The sequence below is a fragment of the Pseudonaja textilis genome, chromosome 3 (assembly GCF_049901715.1).
Source record: "Pseudonaja textilis isolate UNSWEBS1 chromosome 3, rPseTex1.2, whole genome shotgun sequence".
NCBI lineage: Eukaryota > Metazoa > Chordata > Lepidosauria > Squamata > Elapidae > Pseudonaja > Pseudonaja textilis.
The window spans coordinates 143,959,026-143,986,342 of NC_141992.1; the positions used below are offsets into that span (position 1 = coordinate 143,959,026).

The window sequence follows — 27,317 nt, forward strand, 5'->3', positions numbered from 1 at the left end:
GACTGTCAACTTCTTCTCTTAAATGACCATTTCAGAGGCCATTTTAATTACAGAAATAAGTTCCATACTGACAGGTTTTCCTACAAAATGGGTTCCAGTAGGATCTGTCTAGTCTAGTCTAGACTCTCTTCCTCTCTCTCTCTGACAATACATCATTGCAGAATGAAGATTAGAGCCAATACATACACAGTGTATTGTAGCAATTCCTTCTTACTTACATACCTCCTTCTCCTTCTCTCTCCCTCTCTCTCATATACACACAGACACATACACACACTTCTTAATTAAAACTTTTGGATCATAGTAGAGAGCAGTGATGGACTGCAACTGGTTTAACAACCAGTTTGGTGTGTGCGCGCATGCCTAAGCCACTTGCACTGAAAATGGAGCATTTAGAAGTTTAGCTGCTTACCTTCCAAGTCAGCAACGTTAAGTAGAACAGCAAAGGGGGTGAAAATCAGCTGTGCTGCAAGATTGAGATGAGCTAGAAAGCAGGAAATAAAGGACAGGATAGGGCAGGTGCAGGTGGGCAGGGCCAGCTAATCATTAGAACTACCGGTTCTCCTGAACTGGTCCGAACCGGCAGCAGCCCATCACTGGTAGAGAGACAAGACTCATACTCAAGGTAGAAAACTGTTGATGAGCTGAGGCTGGTCTGGATATTTTAAAGTAGGTTGACGTGCAAAATAGGCAGGTTGAAATTGTCCCAATACGGGCTGGGTTAGAATTTTCTAATTTCTATTTTAATGGTTAAGAATATATGTTTTTTATTTTTTAAATTGACTGATTGGTCTCAGCTCTTAACCACCTACTGTTATTTTTAATGTATTCCCCACCTCTGATGGCAGAAAATCTTACTATCTATTTTGGCAACTTTGAATTCCAGGACTACAAAATAGATATTCGGGACCCACTAAACTTCTGCTTTCTTGGTCCTGCTATAGCCAGAAAACTCTTTAGTTGAACAATATCCATTTAGGCTATATCTGAAATGAGTAGTATAGTTATTCCATGCATTTTTTGTTGGAAGGAGAAAGCGGTTGATTTTATTATTTGTTTATAAAATTTATACCACAGACCGTTAAAATCTCTCAATGGTTTGCAACAGATTTAATGATATTGCATGCATACTAACAAACAAGGTTGACTGAGTTCATTTCTTACAGTGTGCACTTAGAGCATCAGTCACACAATCAGCTAGATATGTGGGTACTGATATTTTGTGGGCTATAGGCATGGTAATATATGTTATTATAATCCAATGTGGCAGGCATAAATAGGCAGCAGTCTATCTGCATAAATCCATATATTCTAGTGATGGATTTCGGTAGCTACACACTTACCACATTATACTGAACACTGCACTGCAATTACAAATTATTTTTTTATGAAAGCATTTATGTTACTCTAGCCATTCACCTCCTCCACCAAACGAAGTAGCCACACCCCACAAAGCCATACTGAGATATTTGCTGTTTCCAGCTTTCACCTATCCAGTGCCCTTCTCTCAATTATATATCTATGATAAATAAGCCTGTTGGAGTAACTAATTCAATCTTGATATGCTATTTTACTGTCAACAAAATTCCAAGCAATATACTATGATGGGATGCCTATATTAATTTCTCCCTATTTTCTAGCTAAAAAGTTGAATATTGCAGGTGGCTAACTCAGGTATATAATTGCCAGGTGCAAAACCAGAAATGCCTACTTAAAAGAGATTCTTACATGAAGATGAAAATAATTAGATTTTTTTTCTCCTTAATTTATGGGGAACACATGGGTAAGGTAATCTATAGAGATTACATGCTAGCAACCTTCTTTAGAGTTAGAAAACATTTACTGTATGTAAGGTTTTTTATTTCAAGCACATAATAAAACTACTATTATGCATAAGGTAAAGGTTCCCCTCACACTTATGTGTTAGTCATTTTCAGATCTAGGGGGCGGTGTTCATTTCTGTTACAAAGCTGAAGAGCCTGTCTGAAGGGCTGTCCAAAGATGTTTCCATGGTCATGTGGCTGGCATGACTAAACACCGAAGGCACATGGAACATTGTTACCTTCCCACCAAAGTGGTCCCTATTTTTCTACTTGCATTTTTACATGCTTTTGAATTGCTAGGTTGGCAGAAGCTGGGACAAGTAATGGGAGCTCACTCCGTTATGTGGTCTATGGATTTGAACTGCTGAACTGCCAACCTTTCTGATTGACAAGCTCAGCATCTTAGCCACTGAGCCACCACGTCCCTTCTATTATGCATATGAGAGGAAAAAAACTTCTGACAATCATACTGACATGACCTTGAAACAGACTGATACTAATGGTTATTACCACAATGAATCTGTTCGAAGCCAAACTGCTTCCTATTTTCTTTATATAATCCATGCCAGCATTTAAAATAAATACTATGGTAGTTTTATAGAGTTCAAATAACTTTAGAGTTCTATTACTTTAGCAAGATGTAACTTTCAAATATCAACCCTAACAATGACCAGCTTTTTAATTATTTTTAAGTTGTCAGTTTTCTGTTCAAAATAAATGAAAATCATTGTTCATGGTATCTAGCAATTTATGTTGAATTTAAAATTGTCAGCGAAATTACTATCAGAAAAGATTGAAATTTGATAGAAAACTTTATAATTATTCTCATGTATCAAAAGCTAGTAGGAATAGAAATGATTTTAGGGGGAAAAAGTATAAATTATTTAAGTTATGTAATTTTATATCCTCACTTGAAATTCAAGAGCTTCAATCTACTTGGTAACACTGTCGAACTCTGATAAGAATCACATAATAGATCACAGAATAACTTTTAGCAATCATTTCCCATGCCCCTTAATAATTTGATGAATGCTTCTGTCAAGAAGGATAAAGATCACAATTTTATTTAGAGTTAACTACTTGAACTTTCAGGATTCTACTCATGAATATTGCAGCTGTTCGCAACTGATAGGATCACTGTTTGTCCCATCTTGATGATGTAATCATAGACTACCTTGCCTTTGGAGACTTATGCAGGCAAAGAAGACATACAGTACTTAGATGTGGTTAAAATTAGCTGTGATCTCAGTAAAGTCTACTCAGTAAATTGTTTTTTTCAAATTTATTGGTTTGCTAAGAAGAATATGTTAGCCAGAATTGGGATGAAGATATGGCTTTAACTCAGAATAAACTAGAAATGATAAAATCCTGACTTACTCAAGTGACGATTAGATTAACAGATTTACCTAACCATGAATTTTAGATCCCAGAAGCCAAGAGCCATGTGGAAGGGCTGCCAACAAAGTATAGTTTAATCTAAATTTATCTTGTATTATATTTTGAATGAAACTATATTAATTTTATTCTAAAAGGAGATAATAAAATAGTTAAAAAATAACCATGCAATTAGATATAGTAGTCTGGTCATATGATAGCAATACATAAAATATTGAACAATTCTATCTATCCATCCATCATTTGTCTATCTAATGTAGATACTGCGCATTCACTCTCCGAGTGACTCAGCAGTTTAGAGTTAAAGCATAAAAAGCATGTAAAAATATGGTACACTAGTAAAAAGAAAGCCAAACAAAGACAAAGAGTATAAATTAAAAGTTAAAAGATGGGGGGGAGCACCTTCACGGTACTACCCACCCCCGGGGTTGCATGTCACATTGTGTGCCCCATGAGAGTTAGCAGAGCTAGGCCTCCAAAGCCTTCCAAAGGGCCAGGAGAGCGGAGGCCCACCTAATTTCTGGAGGGACAGTATTCCAGAGGATGGAAACTATGGCAGAGAAGGCTCTTTTCCTGGACTCTGCCAGTCAAAATTCTTTAAATGATGGGATCTGAAATATACTTTCTCTTCTTTACTGGGTGGGGCAGATTAATATAATGGGGGTAAGATGGTAACCCAACCCCATGCTATATAGAGCTCTAAAGGCCATAACCAGCCCTTTGAAATAGACTAAAAAGCAAATGATCATCCAATGCAACTCACATAGTGAAGGGTTTACATGCACCACCTCGGTATCATTGACTACCAATTATTCTGAATAATATAACTGTTTTCTATACAGAAGAAAAATTGCAGTTTAAAAATTCATCTTGAACATTTTAAATGGTTTTCTCAAAATATTATATACCTGATTCTATACCTCACTCTCTCCCCCTCCCTTCCACCCCCTCTCCCTCCCCCTCTCCCTCTCCCTCTCTAACACAAGTTATCTAAGGAAAATAAAGATAAACTTTGTGGATGAAGGGAGGAGGCAGAATTCATTTGGACGCCTCCTTGTTTTGTGGCATCCTCAGGGGCTGCTTGTATAGTCCTCCAGATATGGAACTCCCATGTAGTTCTAGTCAAAGCAGGGAAGGCGGAAGCTGAAATCCCAAAGTGTTTGCCACTTCAGAAAGAAAATTACACCAAATATCTAGCCTTAGGTGTCTCGTGTAATACTTGGTTCAGCATTTTGCTTAGATTTGGCCATGGCCACCACATTTGGGGGAAAATCCTAGATAAAATTAAGCCTTGCAAACACACACAAACAAAACTACTGAAAGTTGGACAGAAGTATGAAAGATACCGAAAATACCTGGATTGAGTTTAAAACTGCCTTCTTTTGCTTTAAAAGAACTTGGTTTCACAATCATGTAAGTGCCTCCAAATGAGTATAAAGATGTCCTTACCAGCATGCAGGTAAGCTAAGTCAGGGTTCTCAATGTCAGGATGTAGTTCTTTCAAGTGATTGCGAAATTCCACTGGGATGTTGGTTCCATATTCACATTTGGGGCAGTTGTACATCTTTACGCCTTCATGTTTATCTGTGTGCAGGATATGCTTGCGGATATTTTCAGCACAGTTGGACCTAAAATATGTGTAGGGTGGGGATGGAATAATAAAGCCATATTATATATTCTTGATATGATACTGAATTGCAATATTGTTATAAAACATTAAGTTCACTACAATTCAGCTTATGAGTAATTTCCCTTTATATAACTGATACTGAAGTTCACCAATTTGTTTCAAGGAAGTTTTACTATAATTGAAAATGCATTTGAACACACATACACATGTATATGCATATATGTATACATATAAACACACTCATTGTTTTACACCTTTGAAAGATTTCTAACTTACTCCCTTTTTCTGATATAAAAAATCACTAAGATAATAAAAAAAATTGAAGATCTATTGAAAAATATTTAAAATAAGGAACACCAACTCCTTTCTAATGAAAGTGTGTGGAAAGAATATTGTGCTATTGATGCAGGTAAATAAACCACAAAAATAGCATGTATAGCAATATCCAGAATACATTTTTAAAAAACTGATTTTATGCTGCACTTTTTATTATGATTCTGCCAGTGTGAGCACAAGAGAGTTCGCAGTGACAAAGATGAAACAATGGCACTATACAGTACTTTGGAAAAAATGGTACAAGATGCAAGGCCTTCTCTCTGCGGGATGGCCCAAAACTACTTCATCAACAAGTTCAATAGGCTGATGAAGGAACAATCTTGTTCTCTTGCTCAGCATTTACTAGAGTATGCGCCTTCTCTTTGTTTGGGATACATGAGGCTTGCACTTAGGGGTTATTATGTAGCTAGAGGCATACCCCAGGTGTACGCATGTATGCTATATCTATATTTCATTTATGGTTTGTGTGGTCTTCAACACACACTAAAAATGTAGTGGGCCCCTCAAGGGAAGTAGTGCATCATCGTTAAAAGTCAACCAGCTGTAAGCATTTCCTATGAAGAATCTGAATTTCATTAAACAAATGTTAAAAACATTAGCAAAATACTCACAAAGGCAAAAAACAGAAACCATAAACATAAGAAAAGGCTAGGAATTCTGGGAGTTGAAGTCCACAAGTCTTAAAGTTGGCAAGGTTGGAGACCCCTGCTATATACTATATGACAAAAGACTTTCAAAAATATACCTACTATCTTTTTTACAATTAATAATGGACCGAAATAAGAATTTCATAGATGCTATTGAACCAGGATCCTCAGTAAGTTTATTGTCTTATAATAGTTTCTTTCACTACATAGATCTAATTAGACAGAACTAAAAGAATCAACTGGAATAGAATTCCTTTTTCAATTTAATTTATTCACTTCCTCAAGAGATAAGCACTCAAGTTCAAATGTTATTATGTAGGGCACATTGGCACTGGAAGTATAGTGATATCAAGCCTTTCAGAACACTTTGCAACGTGTTCCTCAAAACATTATACCACAGTACCAGCATGAAAGATATCATGAAAGACCAAATCATTTGCACAACAGCCCGTAGACCAAGTCTGTGTTGCCACAATCAGGTAGTAAACACATTTCTTTGCCTCCTAGATCACCATAGCATAAGTTAACAGAGTAACAGAGTTGGAAGGGACCTTGGAGTCTTCTAATCCAACCCCCTGAAACCCTCTACCATTTCAAACAAATGGTTGCCTAATCTCTCCTTAAAAACCTCCACTGTTGGAGCAAGTTGTGCCGTTAATTGTTTTAACTGTCATGAAAATCCTCCTTAGATCTAGGTTGCTTCTCTCCTTGATTAGTTTCCATCCGTTACTTCTTGTCCTGCCTTCAGATGCTTTGGAGAATAGATTGATCCCGTCTTATTTGTGGCAGCCCCTAGATACTGGAAAACTGCTAACCTGTCACCCCTAGTCCTTCTTTTTATTAAACTAGACATACCCAATTCAGTGATGGGATTCAAAAACTTTTACCACTGATTCGGTGGGTGTGGCTTGGTGGGCGCGCTTTGCGCGCGTGCACACACTTTGCATGCAAGCGTGCCAAACATACACTTTGCGCAGGCACAGAGGCATTTGCGCAGGTGCAGAGGCGTTCCAACTCACCTCCTGCAAGCCTGCACTCTCCCGGTCACTTCAGCAGCTGCCTCACAGCACTCTTCTGTGCCACACAAAGCAGCTGCACTTCAAAAGCAGAAGATAAAGGTGAGTATGGGAACCCGGGCGGGCAGGTGGGCCCAACAGCAGAGCGGTGGAGAGAACCAGTTTCGGTCTCCGCTGCTCATCACCCTAGCGGCTCTGCAGAACCAGGCCGAACCGGTAGCATAACACAACTGATCCAATTCCTGCAACTGTTCTTCATATGTTTTAGCCTCCAATTCCCTAATCTGTGTTGCTCTTTTTTGTTACCTTCAACAAATCCTGATTGCCTTCAACAAATCCTGATTGGATCCTAGATTTAAACCACAGTTATTTAAATCATCTGCCCACTTGCTATACTATTTTATACTGTTTAATATTTCAACAGATTCCAGCAAGCAGCCTGGAATGGGGTCAGGCAGAACCACCATTACCAGTTCCCAAATTTTGCTGTTCTACTTCACAGACCAGAGCTGTTAGAAAGTCAGGTAAGTTTCAAAGAGTTTCTCTGCAGCTTTTTAAAATCTAAACAGAACCATCGTCCCCTCAGCCTAATTTGATCCCTGATCTGCAAAAGACAGCATGCAATAATGACTCAATTTCCCCGCTAATAGTGATTAATCTATGATAAGGATATAAAGATAATTTTCTTTGCCTTGTCCTAACCTGGTCTATGTGATTAAACACCAGGAGAACTATTTGATCTTTTATAAAATCATGGATGCTAGGTGTTTATGTTTAAATTCATTTTATTTACTTACTTTTATAATTTACTTACTTTTATAATTATGCATGTCATTATCTTTTTCTTCAGTAAATATATATTTTGGCCCTTTAAAAAAATTATTTCTCTTTCATGCTTATTATGTTTATATAGTTTTGGCTTAGGAAAGGTTAGTGGCTAGATTTTCCTATTTCCCCCATGAAGCTTGTTATCTTGTACCCTCAGATCAGGGGTGGGCTCCTGCTGGTTCGGACTGGTTCTAGCAAACCCAGGGGTGGGATTCTCACAGTTCAGGTGAACCCCTAGCTCCGAAGATCAGCTGGGTCTGAACCGGTTCGCTCCGACAATCATGTGGACCCCCCCCCCACCCCTGCACTACACTCACCTATATCTGCTCAGCTGATTTGTGTGGCACAGTGGATTTCCGCGCCTCAGCTGTTACCTCCCCAAAGTAACATTGATGGTAAGTAATTTCAAAAGTTTGTACACGCGCACACAGGGAACCAGTTGTTATACCAGCAGCATCCCACCACTGAGTGAACTGGTAGTTCTGGCAATCAGCTGGCCCCACCCACCTACCCCTGAGCTATCTTGTCCTATATTTCTGTGTTTTTCACCTCAGCTTATTCCCACGGCACAGTGTATTTATTTATTTATTTGATTTATATTGCCGCCTATTCTCCCATGGTGACTCAAGGCGACTTACACAATGTAAAATCCTATTTAAAACAACAACAACAACAACAATAAGAACTAACAAAAAGAATCAAATAAATTAGTAAAGTAAAATAGAACAAAATTTGGGAAAACAAAAAACAAAACAAAAAAACCAACAACCAGCACCTTGAATTGCACCCGGAAGCAAATTGGCAACCAATGCAGCTCCTGCAGGAGAGGTGATACATGTGCACACTGGGGTTTGCATAAAACCATGCTGGCCGCTGCATTTTGCACCAACTGGAGCTTCCAGATGCTTTCAAGGACAGTCCCATGTACAGCATGTTGCAATAATCAAGATGGGAAGTGACCAGGGCATGAGTGACTGTGAGTAAGTACCGCTGATCCAGGAAAGGGCGTAACTGGTGCACAACCCGCAGTTGCGCAAAGGCCCCCCTGGCCATGACTGCCACCTGTTCTTCAAACAGGAGTCGTGAGTCCAGAAAAAACCCTAGATTATGCACAGGATCTGTTTGGGGTTGTGCCACCCCATCCAGACTAAAGGGGGTAATTCTCCCTGAACCAACGAACCCCAAACCCGGAGCCACTCTGTCTTACAAGGGTTTAGTTTCAACCTGTTGCTCTCCATCCAGCCCCTAACAGCCTCCAGGCACTGCGAGAGGGAGGACACAGCAACACTTAACTCACCACAGGCTGATACATACAGCTGAGTATCATCAGCATATTGGTGATATCTAAGTCCATGGTGACACATGATCTCACCCAGCAGTTTCATATAAATGTTGAACAGGAGCAGAGAGAGTACCAAGCCCTGCGGAACCCTGTAAGGCAGTGGGCGGGGGTTGGATCCCCTCCTATCAACACTGACTGAGAGCAGTCGCAAAAGAAGGAAGTGAACCAAGACAGCACAAGGCCTCCCACTCCCATCCCCCGAAGCCATCCCAGGAGAATCCCATGGTCAAAAGCCACTGAGAGGACAAGTAGAGCAAGAATGGATGCACTACCCCCATCCCACTCCCACCAGAGATCATCTAAAAGTGCAACTAATGCTGTTTCTGTCCCAAATCCAGGCCTGAATCCTGACTGGTAGGGGTCGAGATAATCTGTTTCATCCAGAAACCTCTGGAGCTGCTGCACGACCACTTTCTCAACAACCTTCCCCAAAAAGGGAAGATTGGAGACAGGTTGGAAATTATCCAACTGGGTGGAGTCCAGGGATGGCTTCTTAAGAAGAGGGCATACCATAGCCTCCTTAAAGTGCTGGGGCACCATCCCCTCCTGTAGAGAAGCATTAACGTGGTGGATTGCTGTGCTTCATCTGTTTTACTTGCCAGCGGTGCTCTAGAAGGTAAGATTTAGAGGCCAAAATTGGTGGCTTTCAAATCCTGCACGCTCACAGAACTGGTTGTTAAACCAGTTGCAGCCCACCACTGCCTCAGATATGGATGTTTAATGGGGCAGGGGAGAAAAGCTGTGCAATGCAATCTTTTGTAGTTGCATTATAACACCACACATGAAGTATGTAAAGGTTTGTGCCTAGGTGGACCCATGGTCTTAAAAATCCCTCCAAGATCATTTGCGTGTCTTATTTTAAGAGAATCAGAGGATATAACACTAATAGTTTATGATAAACCTGACATGTTAGGTCTAGTATTTATTTTGAGCAATTAATCAGAAGTTCTTCTGTTTTTTCATAGTTTTTCATTTAAAAAAAATACCGATACCTTTATAGAGGAAAACAAAAAAAGACAATAAGAATATAAACTTAAGAGACATATTGACAAGCTGGAACAGATTCAGAGACCAGTGACAACTATGAGAAAGAAATTGAAATTGAAGTCCTCTAAGGAAGCATTGAATAAATTGGTAAACTTTTGCTCTAAAAAGATAAATGATGGATATGATGACTGTACTATTCAAATACCTGAAAGGATGTCACATGGAAGACCAATACTCATCCCTTATCAATCCAAAAGTGCAGGTTATGTAAGAATAGATTAAAGTTATAGTATGGTAGATTCTGAGTAAATGTAAGAAACTCTTTCCATATGGTGCCAATTTGATAGAGAATCAGTTACCCAGAGACGTGGTGGATTTCCCTTCTTGTTATGCATTCAACCAGACACTGGACAGCTATTTGCCTGGAATGCTTTAATTTGGATTTGTCGGCTGAGCAGAGGGTTGGACTTGATGGCGTAAATGGCCCCTTCCAACTGTATGATTCTTTGATTTGTAGACAGCCTAAATATCAGCTTGCATTACAAATGCCATGCAATAAGAAATAGCTGCACATTTTCCTTATGCGAGAATCTGTGGCTGTAACAGGTACTGAAAGCAAGCCTCCGTTTTAAAAACAAACCCACAAAAATACCTAGAAACATTGGTATTCATTTACTACCCCTCCTGATATCTCAATGTTTCATAAGGAAAATATGATTGGAATTAATATTGACAGTATTGGAGTTATGAGTGAGTGCACTGTAGTAACAATAGTTTCAGCTTTTTCACTTTTGAGTTTTGGAAGAATATTTTATGATCTATTTGTTATGACATACAGTATGTGTGACAGATGTCCAATGCTGGCTATTATAAAGTAGCAAAGTTCCCTATATCAGTACTTACATACTTGAGAAAATTGTTCAGTTAGTGGGAAAAACGTGATAGGGTGCGTGTCCAAATGGAAGCTTGGAAGAAGACATATTTAAATTCATTCTTTCTGCATGAGGGTTTTCCAGATGTAAAAGAAAGACATTTTCATTATGAATGTAAACATGTAAGTAGTTAATTGTTCTATGGTAGCAAGCTAAAAAATACTTTTGTAGACTTAAGGAAAAATGGAAGAAAGTGATCTTTATCGTCCCACCAAAATGTAAATTGCATAAAATAAGAAAAATGCATTTATGACTTGCGACTTTGATGATTAGAAAAACTGACTAATAGAAAGCTTTTGTAATTGTACTTATATTTGCTACAAAGGAAATTGGAAGCTTTCTTTCTCTTTCATTCTCTCTCTCTCTCTCTCTCTCTCTCTCTCTTCCTTCCTACGTTCTTTGTAAAACTTTTAATAAAATTTATTTTAGAAAAGAGATGGGAATATTCGTCTGTCCAGCTGTGCATGGTGGCTCAGCTCAGTACTAAAATAGACAACATATAAAAACATGCTCCACAGACTTAAGTTTTACCTGGTACTATGTTTTGTGCTACTCAAGGTGGCATACATAAATGCTGTGTTACTATATTTAATTGATACATGTATGTTGGAAAGTACAGGTATTTTACTACTGAGCAATTTCTATTGAGCAATTTCTGTTGAGTTATTTATAAAAATAATAAAAAGGTGGGATACAAATAAATAAATAAAAATAAATCTGCACTGACTTGGAAAAGACAGAACAAGAAAAGTGAGATATGGTAAAATTTGAAATTTGTATTTCTATAAAGTCGGTAATGAGACTATGAAAGCAAAGTGGCTAAGAGGCTCTGGTAAGTAAGTATCCTGAAATGAATGCAATTCTTTATAAAAGAACTTTCTTTAGAACCAAATGGAAAGTTGGAAAGAAACAACTAAAGGACTCTTGTTGATCTATCTTTCAATATGATAACTTTTTGAATACTGAGTCTCAGGGAAGAATTGGTCTCAGGGAAGAAATCTGATTGAAGACTGGATTTTTAAAAAAGGGCCAGATCAGGTTGCAAGGGTGGAGATGATGTTGAAAATTACCTCAAGGCCTCCCAATATAAGATACAGTTGAAGAGGGCCTTGGAATATTGGTGACCATCCTGCTTTAAGCCCCTCCCTAATGTTCTTGGTCATGTGACACACAGCAGAGCATGTACAAGCTGACCTGCATTTGTGAGTTTACATATAAATATGGTTACTGCTGAGAGGTTAGAAAATATTCTACAAAACATGTTCTGTTGTTTTTTAAATGCTTTTAAAGAATGTACATGATTCTAATATAAAATGGTCTTATTTAGGCTCTAACAACATTTATGAAAAAGTGGTCCAAAAAGGAAGAAAGTTAATGGTCTTTGAGGATTAAAATGTTTCCCTCCCGATAGCTGCTGAATAAAGTTCATCAGCATGACAGTAAGGTAATAACATTCTTAAGTAATAAATCAGAAAATAAATTTTACAGATCAAAATTAAGTCACTTACAAGGAATTGAAGAACAGAATTCTGAAGTTAAATAAATAAATATTTGTATTCTAAAGAACTGGCAGATCTAAATTTAATAGATTAGTTTTTTAATGCTCTGATAAAATCGCTCCCATATCAGGAGCCCATAGAATGAATCTCAACCAATCATCTTCCACAGAGGGAACAGAACAAGTAATTGAATATTTTAAATTAAATAAGTCCCCTGGAGTTGATGGTATTACTTCAACTGTTTATAAAAAAAAAATCAGAACTAATTATCCATTATTTATATTCTGTTTAATTCAGCACTGCAGGATAATCATATCCCTGATTCATAGCATTAGGTCTGGTTAGTTATGATCCCAAAGTCTAGCAGACAAAGTGTTAGTTGGATCCTATTGATCCATTGCACTTTTAAATCAAGATAAAAAGATTTTTACACCTTGCTTGGCCAACAGACTAAGCAAATTCACTGAAAATTCTATTAATCAGGATGGATTTGAATTCCTTAAGATAAACAAACAGCAGTTCCTATTACAAGAATTGTAACTTCAATTATTTTGTTTTAGAAAAAAAAAACCTCCTCTAAAGTCTTACTCCTTATTTTAATCCTAAACATTTTACGTAAAAAGAGACTAAAATGGTCTAATTCGCTTAAATGGATTTATATAGCTATTGAAAATTATTTTAAAATTGTAAAATGTTCACAGTAGACCTCAGACCTGTTTATGATTTAAAATTCTATTGGCCCCAGGGTGGGGAATAATTTAGAAACTCTCCTATTACATTTTCTTCTCTGTCAAATGATTTACATCATAACTATATCAGCGGCAGGCCTTTTTTTTAGTGATTACATTAGATTCAAATTAGAATTAAAAAAGATTTCTCATTTTTTTCCTATCATTTCAGAAGTGTACAAAATACTCTCATTAATTTAAACGTACAGATGGGAGTTATGAAAGGCCCTAGATTGTGCACACTGTAATGAGATGAAAAGAGACTCCTAACTTTGTTGGAACCAGTAAGGAAAGTAACACACCCTGAAGGCTACCTGTCAATCTTGGATGCAGATGGTACTTTTTTCAACGGACCTTTTATGTCACTTCCTTTAGCGGCTTTTCAAGCAGACATGGCTCCCTAGAGGGCAAATCCTGTTGATCGGCTGCTGGTGGAGTATCGAAAACAACAATACTCTCTCAATCACCTCTACTCTGAATGATTGTTTCCTGTAGCTATTGGACCTCTTTTTCACCATCTTGTGCAGTCAAGGAAGGGAGGGGAACCAAACAAAACCAAATGCTAAAATCTCCTGTTTCTGTTTCTTTTGTTTCATTTCATGATTCATTTTCTGGATGCAAAATTTGATTCACCCAAGATATAAGGCAAATCTTTTATTTATTGTGATAGGTGAACTTCATTTGAAAAAAAAAACAAAAAACCAAAAGGTGCTGTTTTTCCTCATCATTGATGTAAATTGACTTTGGGTTAGATAATAAATATCGGACCGTTATCTCATAAGAACTAGTCTCATTCTGTTTCTAAATAATGTAACTCTACTGTCTTCCAAGCCTGCAGAAAATAAATAACCAAGGACATTTTCTGCATACTCAGAAAAGTCTGTCAGCTTTCTAAATACTTCCCTTGAAAATAGCATAGTTCTACCATAATTTCTTGGAATGTGGCAGATCTCGCCTCCTCAGATCTCTTGTGCTTGCTGCCATTTTTAAATCTGGGACAGCACAGAGGCCATGAAGACAAATTAATGGGTCTCTTGGAGGGTAGCACAACTTTCCTTTAGGAGCACAAACTACTCTGGTCATAAAATAATAGAAAAGTACTTTTGCTGTTAGGGGAATGGTATATAGTATTAAGAACTATCTGTAATAACTGTTTGATTTTACCCATAATCTTCTAAATTAAAACCACATTAGTTATGATTAATTCTTGCCTGAGATATCAGCCGCAAAACATGATGAAATACAGAAAAATAGGTATTATAAGTGGACATATGATAACATCTTCATCCGGCTTGGCTTTTGGTGCTAGGAAATGAAGGGAATTAGTGTTGCAAGATTTTCCTTCATTTGTAGAATTAATGTTAGTCAAAAAAGCAGCATACTAGATTATGGAAGAGCCTGAGTAAACAAATACAACAAACAATGTAACAATATATTTTAAAGGTAAAGTTGCTTCAAACTCTTAATTAATTAAATTAATAAAAAGAGGGAAATTCTATTTCTGTTTTCAGAACTTTATGCACTGTACTGTCCAAGTCATTAAGTATGATGCCCATTTAAGTTTTATTTCAAAACTGTAAGCTAACGAGCAAATCAAGTTTAACAGTAACCAGTAGAATATGCCTTGACATAATTTAGAGCAGTGTTAAAACAAGCTGGAGAATTCTGGGAATTATACTCTTAAGGTTGTCAAATTTGAAAAACACTGTTTTAGAGTATTAGAAGGAAAGTAGACACCTGTGACTGCTTGGGTCATCATTTCAAAATGACCATACGCAGGCAAAACAATCAATGAGAGTAGGAACAACTTCTAACTTCCTGTCAGCTTTCCCATTGAGTTTCCTTGTTGGAAACAAGCGGGGAGCCGAGCTCTGAATGAACATGATTACATGAACTACGTAAATGACAATACCTCCCATGGTACGAAAAAGACCAAAATGCTCCTTCACTTGCTCTTTATTTCCAGCACTTGTTTGATGATAGCTCCACTTTAGCAGTTACAAAAAAACACCCAACAACCCAGGTCTAGAAGGTCTTTGGAGATTCTCAATCATTCAAGTCACAATTGTCTCAAAGGTGCTTTTTCCAAAGGCATCTGGATGGTGAGGGGAAGAAAGGATAGGTACTGAAAGGTCTAGAAGGTCTAAAATATTTTCTTCTTTCTACCTTTTGAAAGGTTTATACTGTACTCAGTTTCTGGAATTCTGAGAGAAGTTAGTTGTAGGAGCAAGAATGAGGAAAATATCTCAGGATTTTTGCTCTCAGTTACTGCACCTACCTGGTTAGGTAAGAAAAAAGGGGGCAGTAAGGATATCCTAGTGTGTTGCTTACAGCAAAATTAGCTCAACTGGAGACAAACTGTAAGAGAACTGCCTCTTATGGTAAATTATGCAGCATTTCTTTGTTGCCATCCTTATATAAAAACGTGATAACTTGGGGAAATGCATCAATATAAAATATGGTATGGAACTGACCAAATAAATCAGGAGGTGCAAACCTTTTTAGGCTGAAGACAAGTTATGAGCCACATCCCCCAAAGTGGGCAAAACTGGGGCAAAGAAATAGAGATAGTATAACATTAATTAAATTTAATGCAATCTGTATTACAGATAAGTACAATTAAGTGGAAATAATTGTACATAACTGAAATGCGATTATTTAATAGCTCCATCATCACTCCTATGATATTAAGGATGCAGTCTGGTGTTAGGGTTCCAAGTAACACCCGCAATCCAAGTAAGACTCCAAGGCCAGCAGTTCCTCAAAGTTCCATTTTATTAGAGATGTCATTTTGGCACATCTGGGAAAACCTGAATCTGAAAGCCCCCCGGGTTTTCCCCACCCAAAGTTCCTTCCCCTGCACCCACATGTCCACTACATGGTCCAATCAATCCACTGTCCCACCTGGAGATGTTCCCAGATCACACCTCTCTAAGTGCAGGCTGAATGTCCTTGATTCCCAGAGAAAAGAATGTTGTTATGGCTATATATCTCCACCAACTCCATGCAACCCCCTTCCCATTTTCCCATGGCACTAAACATGGCAGCCCTGAAGAACCCAAGAAAAAGCCCCTCCAGGGCTGACACTGGTGTCAGTTTGAAAACACTTTAGAGCAGGGATCTCCAACTTTGTCAACTTTAAGCCTGGAGGACTTCAACTGTTGAAGTCCTCCAGGCTTAAAGTTGACAAGGTTGGAGACCCCTGCTTTAGAGTCTATGCTCAAGGTTTATGCTGGTGCTTTTTGGTTACCATTCAAAAGCAACCAATTTCAGACAGGTTACTATTATCCCGGACAGCTGGCAATTTTTTTCACCAGGGAGTAAGTCAGAAAGATTTCAATTATTTTCAGGTGTGAATCTCTGGGACCTGGGAAAGGATGAGAAATCAGTTCTTACTGGATAAAAGAACAAGAAAGAGAGATGATTCTCTAATCCAGCAGAGTTGGTTTCATCGTGTTTAATCTCTCACAAAGCATTAATATGTAGCAAAGAAAAGAGAAGTAAAATATTAAATGAGATTTAAAAGTATCATTTTTCACTTTTGCTCTTTCAAATATTCCCCTGGCTTTCATTACAAGCTCCTTCTCTCCCCTTTGTCTTTGGCCAGAGATATTCCAAGATGACTGGCATAACAAATCCACCAACAATAATTGTGTCCCAGAGATTTTCTCCTTACAAGTCTGTAAATGTTCTACAAGTCCAATAGCTATTCTGTCCCTTCTAGAGAAGGATACGGAGAGAAAAACCTGAGAATGAACATGAATAGAACAGAAGCACTGAATAGTAAAGACAGAGACTACTGATTTTATTTAATACTCCCTCTCTGTTTCACAAAAATGGCCTGGGTAATCTTTTGAAAAATAATAACTGGGTTCATTTCAGACTCTGCACAATGCTCCTCTTTGTCCCTTGTAAGTCTCTCAAATGTCTTATTTTAAAGGAATATATAGTACTCCCGGAAGACATTTTCCCATTTCTATTCTCTTCAACTCCTGTGAGCCCTTGTTCGGTGTGATAAGGCAATCTCCTTCGGGATCTGAGCTGTGTAGTTTCGCACCACGAGTGACAAGGACTCGACTTGAATAACTGCTGTGCGCAGGTTGTAATTATGTCAGCTGGAGTGTTGAACAAGGGGACTGATTAATGGGAACCCCAGCCCAGGCACCATCCCTATCAAAACCTTCGTGCAGGCCAAGCAAGTGGGGATGGGTTAAAGCAGAAAGACAAAACATGCTGTATTGTCCATGATAGATGAATTGCTCCAACAGTCTTCAGGCAGATGTTCCAGGACAGTATAATATACAATTACTCTGCCTTATCACCTTCCAAGGGACAATAAAGCTTCCTCCTTCTATAGCTCATGTGAGTGAAGGCAAAATTAGTTTTACTTTTACAACACTGACTCACTTATCATGTTGCCTTGATTGTGCTTTTACAGCTAAAGAAAACATATATTCCACTTTTAAACTAAAAAAAGATCCTTTTAATGCAGAAACCAGACAACTCCTTGGAAACTATTTTGCCTCACAGTGGTAGAATTCTGGGGTTCTAAAGAATACATGACTATCATTGAAAGAGCAGGTCTGTTAACATGCCATTTTGGGAGAACTGAATCATATTTTGTTAAAACTGAATTAGTCACCCAAAATTGTCTTTGGACCCATAAACGCTGTTTAGAATACCCGGCTAAAAGAAGTTGCATTTGCTAACCACAATTATTGCTGAATTAAGTGATATTGAACAAGCATCTTCTGAGAACTACTCAAACAGAAGAAACAGAAAGACATATAGACAGACAGACAAAATAACTTTTCACAGCTAAACATTGTTTAAAAGAAACGCTGATCCTATAACTTGAAATAGTTCTCCAAAATTCAAACAAGGTTTTAAGACAGGTTTGAGCCAAAATGATTTTTGAAATTGAGTCCCAAGGTATGTGAGGAAATTTTCCAACAATTCCTCAAGGACAGGATGCTCCCCTGGCAGTGGCAGTTCCATACGACAGAAAAAGTCATCATGATGACTTCCCCAGGGATTTTATTGAAAAGTAGAAGCCAGGGAGACAGTAAACTACTGGAGAGATAATTGGACAATAAGAGACTACATTCATAGACCTTCTCTGTATTAAACATTACCCGAAAGCATTTGTTTATATCCCACCTTTATTATTTTTTTATAAATAACTGAAGGCCTATCTATCTATCGGTATCTCTCCCTCCCTCCCTCTCTCTCTCTCTCTATTTACCTATCGCATCATCCATCCATCCATCTACAATTTTAAATAGTCCATAAATAGATTATTATTCTATAATAATTATTATTATAGATTATTATTATAGATTATTATTATTATTATTATTATAGATTATTATTCTATAGATTATTATTCAAATAATTTATATTTGGTCAACTTAAGACAGCTAACATATCTAATACCTCTGCTTCCTATTTTCCCCATTACAATAATTGTGTCAGGTAGGTTTTAGTTATTTCTTTTTATTTATTTATTAAACTTGTTTGCAGCCCATCTTGTCACAGGGCAACTCTGGTTGCTACCAGGAACCGCTTAAAATAAACTATCTCTACATCCTTTCACTCCTTTTAGGCATCACTAATCATTTAATCATGTGGTCTTCTGGGTTAATTCAACAAAATGTTGTGTTGTCTGTGCCAGCAATCTTTACTGAATAGTAGTGATCATTCAGCAGACATACACTTATTGCTGTTAACAATGCTACATGCCAGATAGATAGATAGATAGACAGACAGACAGATACATACATACATACATACATACATACATACATACATACATACATAAAAATTAAGGTACACTAGACTAGACAAATCTAAGGGTCTCCAAACCCCAGTCTGTGGACTGGCACCAGTCCACGGCATGCCAGAAACCGGTCTGAGCAACCAAGCAAAGCCCCATCCACTGAATCAGGCAGCGCACAAAACCATGCCCCCACTAGTCCGCTGAAAAACCTCTCTCCATGGAACCGGGCCCTGATGCCCAAAAGGTTGGGACTGCTGGTCTAATCCATATACAAAGAAAAGTTTTCTGATGCTGCAAATTGTGAAACTTTCAAAACATCTAAAAAGTGATGTTGTTGCTAAAAAAAAAAAAAAATAGCTGTAGAATACTGGTTGTCCAACTGTCAGCTGTGAAGACTAAAGAACCTAAATAATCTGCCTGGAGAAATAAAAATGTACAGGTGGGAGATCCTCTTTAGTAAGTCACAGTTTATTTTCTAGTACTTCCTGGCACTATATGAATTAACATCTCTAGGTTTTGATAGCAAAAAGATTACTTCCTCTGAGGGTTTCTACTAAGCTGCAGGACTTTTAGCTTCATGTTAGATCCATGTGCTCATGGCAGGGAAAGGCTACAGAGATTGCAAAGAGCCAATATTAGCTACTGGGAAAAGTTTTCTTCATAGCAACTATGACAAGTCACTGGCTAGCAGCTAAGAAAGGAGATACCGAGACTAGAAAAATAGGCTATTTCTTAACTCTCCCCTCAGATCATGTCCACAGCTTTCCTGATCCCTTCAGCATACACTTCAAAGTACTTTTAGAGTTCATCTATCTATATACTACTACAATACTAATTGTCATGACCTTTAACTGCGTGAAATGGTGTATCATAGGACATCCATTTTTGAACCAAGGTACCAAGTCAAATGGGCTGACTTACAGAAGGTGTCCAAAATCTGGGACTCATGATTCCTGAGGGAATGAAATTTGTGGAAGGTTTTGGCTACTTCAGTGCTACCGGTTGCTGCTATGGTTGGGCTACTGCCCCAGTCTTGAGGTCTTCATTTTCAGGCTATGACTCTAGCATGCTAAGTAGATAGATCAGCAGTAAGTGATAGAAAAACTACAGTTGTAGATGATTTACAACAATGCCGATGAAGAAGGTGCCATAAGGTCTGATGGTAAATATAAGGAAGATGCAGTCCAGAATTTCATTTGGAAGTATATTCCCTGGTCTTGAAAAATCTCAAGTATAAGTGACATTGATAGAGAACACAAGAGAGTCTAAACTGGTGATAGGAAGAAACTTCACAATTTTCTAAATAAGTCTGACCTCATCCACTATGGAAGCTACAAGCAAATCTCCATGGTAGTGATTTTATGAACGTACCCACTGCATGCTCTCAACATTAAAGATATTTCACCAGCCAAAAACAGTTATGACCATAACTGGGATAAGAATTGCCATTGCAAGGCAAGGTGATTATTCACTGAAATTAGACATGATTTTACAATCTTTTTGCCATGGTTATTAAGCGAATCACTGCAGTTATTAAGTAAATCATGCTGTTGTTATGCAAATCCAGTTTAGCTCATTGACTTTGCTTGTGAATGCTGGGTGAGAAGGTTGCAAATGGCGATCGCACAATCTTGGGACACTGCAATTGTCATAAATTAATGCTGGTTGCCAAGTGCCCAAATTTTGATCATGGGATTGTGTGGATCCTATGATGATTTAAGAGCAAGGACTGGTCATTTAAGTCATTTTTTTTCAGTGCTGTTGTAACAGTCACTAAACGAATGACTGTACACCGAGGATTACCTATACTTATCCCAGCTTTAAGTCTTTCCTTAATCCACCTTTAAGATGATCCTCTGTACAATTCTACTTTCTGTTTTCCTATTCTTACCCTGTCAACTTCTACTAGTTTCCCTATTTCTCTTTCACACAGCTGATCTGCTGTGTTTCAATTGCCAAGCAGATTCAGCTGAAAGATGAGGATGCAGGTAGATCACTGCATTCATCAGAAAGGAAGAAAAAAAAATGAAGACAACTCCCTCAAAAGAAAAATAGATGGACATAGCACTGTTAATAAAAGTGACCCTCTACAGCTGAAACCACTTCTCCAGATTACTCCTTCACTTCAGCCCTTCAAGTAGATCAGACTAGAAATCCAATGTCAATAATACTTTTAGAGCAAAGATATCATAACAGAATCTTTTAAGTCTGAATACCCCCCCCTCCTCTCCATCTTCATGAGAATTTAGGATGGGACTGTCTTACTCAGGTTATTATTTCTGTCCTGGAATCAATCCTCTTTTATTTTACTATTGCATTGGTAGTGCCTCTTCCTCTTATCCCTCAAGGTCATTTCTTCTACCTTGGCTCAGCAATGGTGTGAATTCTGAATATGACATGCATGTGTGTGTACAATACATTATATCTCTCTTTCAGAAGCCACTTTCCCCCAAATAGATGGACTTGGGACAAAAAATAAATAAATAAATTCATGTACTGATTCAGATCAATTACTTGTAAAATACAATAAGATGCAGAAATGAGGGCAGGGATTTGGGGATGGGGGGAACCAATGGGGATGAAGTAAGGGATGACTATATAGGGAAGAGAAGCTGGAGTTATGGTAAAAAAAAAGGCAGGGAAAGAAATAATAAATTCCCTCTTTAGGCCTTTCAAAAGGATTAAATTCATCCAGCAAATGGACAGCTAGCAACAGCTAGTTGTCAAAGGCAGCTGTGCTTTTCAACAGGAATGTCTGCAGCCATCTGCATTGCATGTTCATTCCTTTGATTTCATCACCTTTTCTTATTATCAGCAAATGTAGGACACTTTTCACTCACAGTTCACTGGCAATTTTTTGAAATAAAAAAGATGTTTTTCTGTTGGCTAAACTCAGTATTCTTAGAAAGTTTTCAAGGGAAAAAAGACATCACAGAAATGCATTCAAAACATGGATACAATTATATTGCAAGTCAATTTTATTCAGCCTTCAGATGATTGCCATCCATTCAGGCCCTTTTAGCTGAAGGCTTCCTTTTACCAATTCTTTGAGTAAAAACTCCTTAAGGCTAAAAGGCTGGGTATATCACATTTTTTAATAGTAATACAACAGAAAACTTAAGATGAGGAAGGTTTCCAAAATGGTTAGTTCAAACTGTGCAGGAGATATTGCACTTTTTATTAGTAAAGTAATAACTGTTGAAGAAGAAATCCTCAGATGTAGAAGATTACTTTTTAATGATTATCCACAGATTGACCGATCGTTGTCTAGCATACCTGAATTTATATTGTCCACCACAAATTCCCTAGAACCCAAACGACTGATTTCAACATTGTTATCCTGATTATGACTCACTGGAGAAGAGCATAATGCTGGGAAAGATTGAGGGCAATAGAAGAAGGGGATGACAGAATGAGGTGGCTGGAGGCAGTCACTGAAGCATTAGGCGTGAGCTTAAATGGACTCCAGTACATGATAGAGGACAGGAAAGCCTGGAGGAACATTGTCCATGGGGTTGTGATGGGTCGGACATGACTTTGCAACTAACAACAAAAATCCTGATTATGAAGTCAAGCAGCTCTAGGAGACAAGCTGCTATGCAGTAGTTGCAGTCCAATAGATCCTTAGACCCCGGTTTCACATACATATATCTGGTCAACTGTGATGTATCATCACTGAAAGTCTCAAGAGTTCCCCAAACACCAGTAACAACACCCTACTCATTTTGAGTTGGGTTTTTTTCTAAAATAATCAGACATCATGAAACTAATGACAGGTTAGAGCAGAGATCTCCAAACTTGGCAACTTTAAGACTTGTGGACTACAACTTACAGAATTCTCCAGCCAGCAGAGAATTCTGGGAATTGAAGCCCACAAGTCTTAAAGTTGCCAAGTTTGGAGACCTCTGGATTAGAGAATGGTGTAATAATATTAGGGATGATACTTTATTTTTGTAGGTAATAGAAAAAAATTGCAGACCAGAAATTTATCTTCTTAAAACTCATTTAATGGATACGCAAGTTTCGAATCCTCTCTGATTACTATATTGAAAAAAATAGAAGTAACTGAAACAAGTTTAAACATTGGGGCTTTAGCTTGAAACCTGATTTCTTTATCTGATTTGATATTTCATGTGATTTTTGAAGCAAATAAAAAATAAACTTGGTGGATGGCTTAACAGTAATTTGAGATTTGATAGTAACATAGATGCAGTTAAGATAAATTTAACTCTAAGATTGATTTACATTCTGAGAGGCCTTCCTATACCTATTCTATCTTATCATTTTACAGGATATACAGGTAGACCGAGAGTTTCAACAGGTCATTTAGTGAAGTTCAAGGTACAATAGCAATGAAACAAGTGACTTATGGCTGTTTTTCACACTTGTTGTTCACACTTTTGACCGTTGCAACATCCCCATGGTCACGTGATCAAAATTCAGATGCTTGGCACATTTATGACAGTCACAGTGTCCCGGGGTCATGTGATCAGCTTTTGCAACCTTCTGACAAACAAAATCTATGGGGAAATCAGATTCACTTAACAACCATGTTACTAATTAAGAACTGCAATGATTCACTTAACAAATGTGGTGAGAAAAGTTGTAAAATGGGGCAAAACTCACTTAGAAAAATTTCTCACTGAGCAACATAAAATTTGGGTTCAGTTGTGATCGTAAGTTGAAGACTACTTATATAATACATTTCTTTATAGGAATAATTTGTAATTATTTCCCATTACATAATTTGTCTTTTGTCTTCTGTTGTCCCTAAATAACACTGACTGAAAAAAAAAACTGCTGAAGAATCCTTTAGTTAAAGATTTTACTCACATTTGTTTTTCAGGGTTAGTTATATTAACAAAGTAATTTCTAATAAATTACTGTCTTATATAGAAAGGCTTATTTAGACATATAAATGAAATATAGAAATTTATTTTTTAATCTCACTTGAGATTAAAATTCCCCAAACAATTTTTAATATTTATGTTTGTGTAGTTTTCTATTTGGTTTGATTAACTCAATTTGTTAATTTATATCATGGGTATATAATTCTAAATAGCTGTGGGTACTGTATACTTATAAGTATCTCTTCTTTATGTAAGTATATGCTTAGATGAGTTATGTGTTCCATAAATTTATAACTCTCTAATGTGTGTGTGTGTGTGTGTGTGTGTGTGTCTGTGTGTGTTATTCTGACAATATAAACACAATTTAAGGGGTTTAAGGAACAGCAACTTGGTATTCACTGAGATAGACATACTCTCCAAGAAAAGAATATTAATCCCATAATCATTATTTTAGTTTAATTCCTCTATAAATTTCTTATAGAAAAATGTAAATAGGATTTTATTGAGTATTTTAATTTTATTTTATGCTCTTCTTTTGTCTTTTTCTTTCCCTTTGTCATATTGCAGCCCGCTACCCTATAGAAAATTTTAGGTATCTTATCCATAATAAACTCAATTACTTTTTACTAGAAATCTAAAGAAGACTAATTATGGTTGAAAGTTATCTATTTTTAAGTCCCCTTTAGACTGAGAGACAGGTGTGAAACAGTAATATCCATCTTTTTCCTTCTGAAATCTTGATGGTGGAGGAAAAGAAAACAAAAGGCAAGCTGCAACATTATCTCCACAAGAGTTAGAAAACACACACAACAACTTCATTACATGATAATAGCTCAACTGCTTGGGGAATACTGCCAAAATAAGTACTGTCAAAAGATAGTGGATGTTTTTCTTAGCAAGGCTTGCATTTCTACTGCCATGTATATAAAATAAAAGTTAACTACTACACAAGGGACTGTCCAGAGATATTCCATGTAGAATGACCATCCCTAAAGATAACTATGTGGTCCTTCCATAATGGGAATAGAGATTAAAGAACCATAAACATGTTTATTTTGATTCTTATGTGGAAAGTATTACGGTCATTTGATTTTCAAAATGGTTACACTAATTACATGATGAACTCAAGGCTTATTTACTTTTTAATTATTATCACAATTATAATTATATCACAAAACAAATTTATACTTTTTTGAACCCCACACCAAGCACCTATATCACGATCTCAGAAAAACATAAATACACTTGTTAAGTCAAATTTAATAACATATATAACACTGTACATCTTGAACTAAATAGAGTTAAAAGGTAAACATTTCTAATTATTCTGAAGACCTCTTTACAATTAAGCAAAAACCAAATTGGAAAAACTTGAATTACCAATCTAGAAGCCTCTGAGGGATAGCAAGAAAAAAATGTTGGGAATGATACTGTTTTACAGTATTATTTTACAGAAGTATTAGCATACATAATATATACAGCAATCAACTCACTTTTTTTCTTTGGAACAAAAATAGTAAAAATGCCACCCTAAATTTGTTTAAGATGGGCATTTTCATATTTATAAATGGAGAAAACATGAAATCAGCTATCCAAGCAAGTGCTAACTTGTATAAAATAGCAGAAGTGTGTAGTGGTATATGTGTGTGTGTGTGTCTGTGTGTGTATGGTTTGAGCAGTTGCCATTACCAAGAGTCCCTATATTGTAACTTGTTCTTGTGCAGCTTCCAAAAGAATATGGAACAAATATGAACACCTTATTGATAAAAAGTAGTAGGAAGCAAGTATATTTCTGCATTAAATTTGTAAAATAATGAATGACATTAATGGTACTGTGGCAGAAGCCCAAATGCTCTGCTATATTTAAAATAGAAGCATAAGATTAAAATAGATGACTAGTCCAATTTAACCTTATGTTCCTATTTTAAATATAGAGATCAGGATTGTTGGCTAAGTATTTCTGGAAATATAAGAGGAAAAATGAAATCTATAAGAAAAGGTTTAGAAAGCAAGAAGCAATGGATCAAAACCATCCACAGATTAAATTAGAAGGAAAAGCAGAGTTAATATGCTAATACAATGCAGAATATCAGATATGATAATTGAAAGATATGGAGTACAATACTGTATGCAGAATTCATCTTATAACTTTTGTAACATCTGTTTTATTTTTCTGAAAAGTGCTTGGCCCAAAGTACACTGCTCAAAAAAATAGGGAACACAAAAATAAAACATCCTAGATCTGAATGAATGAAATATTCTTATTAAATACTTTGTTCATTACATAGCTGAATGTGCTGACAACAAACTCACACAAAAATTATCAATGGAAATCCAATTTAGCGACCCATGGAGGTCTGGATTTGGAGTTACACTCAAAATTAAAGTGGAAAAAAAAACTACAGGCTGATCCAACTTTGATGTAATGTCCTTAAAAGACAAAATGAGGCTCAGTAGTATGTGTGTGGCCTGCATGTGCCTGTATGACCTCCCTACAATGCCTGGGCATGCTCCTGATGAAGTGGCAGATGGTCTCCTGAGGGATCTCCTCCCACACTTGGACTAAAACATTCCCCAACTCCTGAACAGTCTGTGGTGCAATGTGGTATTGGTGGATGGAGTGAGACATGATGTCCCAGATGTGCTCAATTGGATTCAGGTCTGGGGAACGGGCGGGCCAGTCTGTAGCATCAATGCCTTTGTCTTGCAGGAACTGCTGACACACTCCAGCCACATGAGGTCTAGCATTGTCTTGCATTAGGAGGTATCCAGGGCCAACCGCACCAGCATATGGTCTCACAAGGAGTCTGAGGATCTTATCTTGGTACCTAATGGCAGTCAGGCTACCTCTGGTGAGCACATGGAGGGCTGTGAGGCCCCCTAAAGAAATGCCATCCCACACCATTACTAACCCACTGCCGAACTGGTCATGCTGGAGGATGTTGCAGGCAGCAGAACGTTCTGCGCGGTGTCTCCAGACCCTGTCATGTCTGTCACATGTGCTCAGTGTGAACCTCCTTTCATCTGTGAAGAGCACAGGGTGCCAGTGGCGAATGTGCCAATCTTGGTGTTTGGCAAATGCCAAACATCCTGCACTGTGTTGGGCTGTAAGCACAACCCCCACCTGTGGACGTCGGGCCCTCATACCACCCTCGTGGAGTCTGTTTCTGACCATTTGAGCAGCCACATGCACATTTGTGGCCCGCTGGAGGTCATTTTGCAGGGTTCTGGCAGTGCTCCTCCTGTTCCTCCTTGCACAAAGGTGGAGGTAGCGGTCCTGATGCTGGACTGTTGCCCTCCTATGGCCTCCTCCATGTCTCCTGATGTACTGGCCTGTCTCCTGGTAGTGCTTCCATGCTCTGGACAATACGATGACAGACATAGCAAACCTTCTTGCCAGAGCTTGCATTAATGTGCCATCCTGGATGAGCTGCACTACCTGAGCCACTTTTGTGGGTTGTAGACTCCGTCTCATGCTATCACTAGAGTGAAAGCACCACCAGCATTCAAAAGTGACCAAACCAT

At 37.6% G+C, this 27,317-nt stretch overlaps 1 protein-coding gene across 1 annotated transcript in view; it reads right to left on the minus strand.

The window, feature by feature from the left end:
• Nucleotides 1-27,317, minus strand: part of ZNF407 (zinc finger protein 407) — a 354,338-nt gene that overhangs the window by 88,576 nt on the left and 238,445 nt on the right. The window contains exon 8 of the mRNA XM_026699460.2: nt 4,668-4,846. Within this exon, the coding sequence (XP_026555245.1) occupies nt 4,668-4,846 (179 nt within the window). The remainder of the gene's footprint in view (nt 1-4,667; nt 4,847-27,317) is intronic.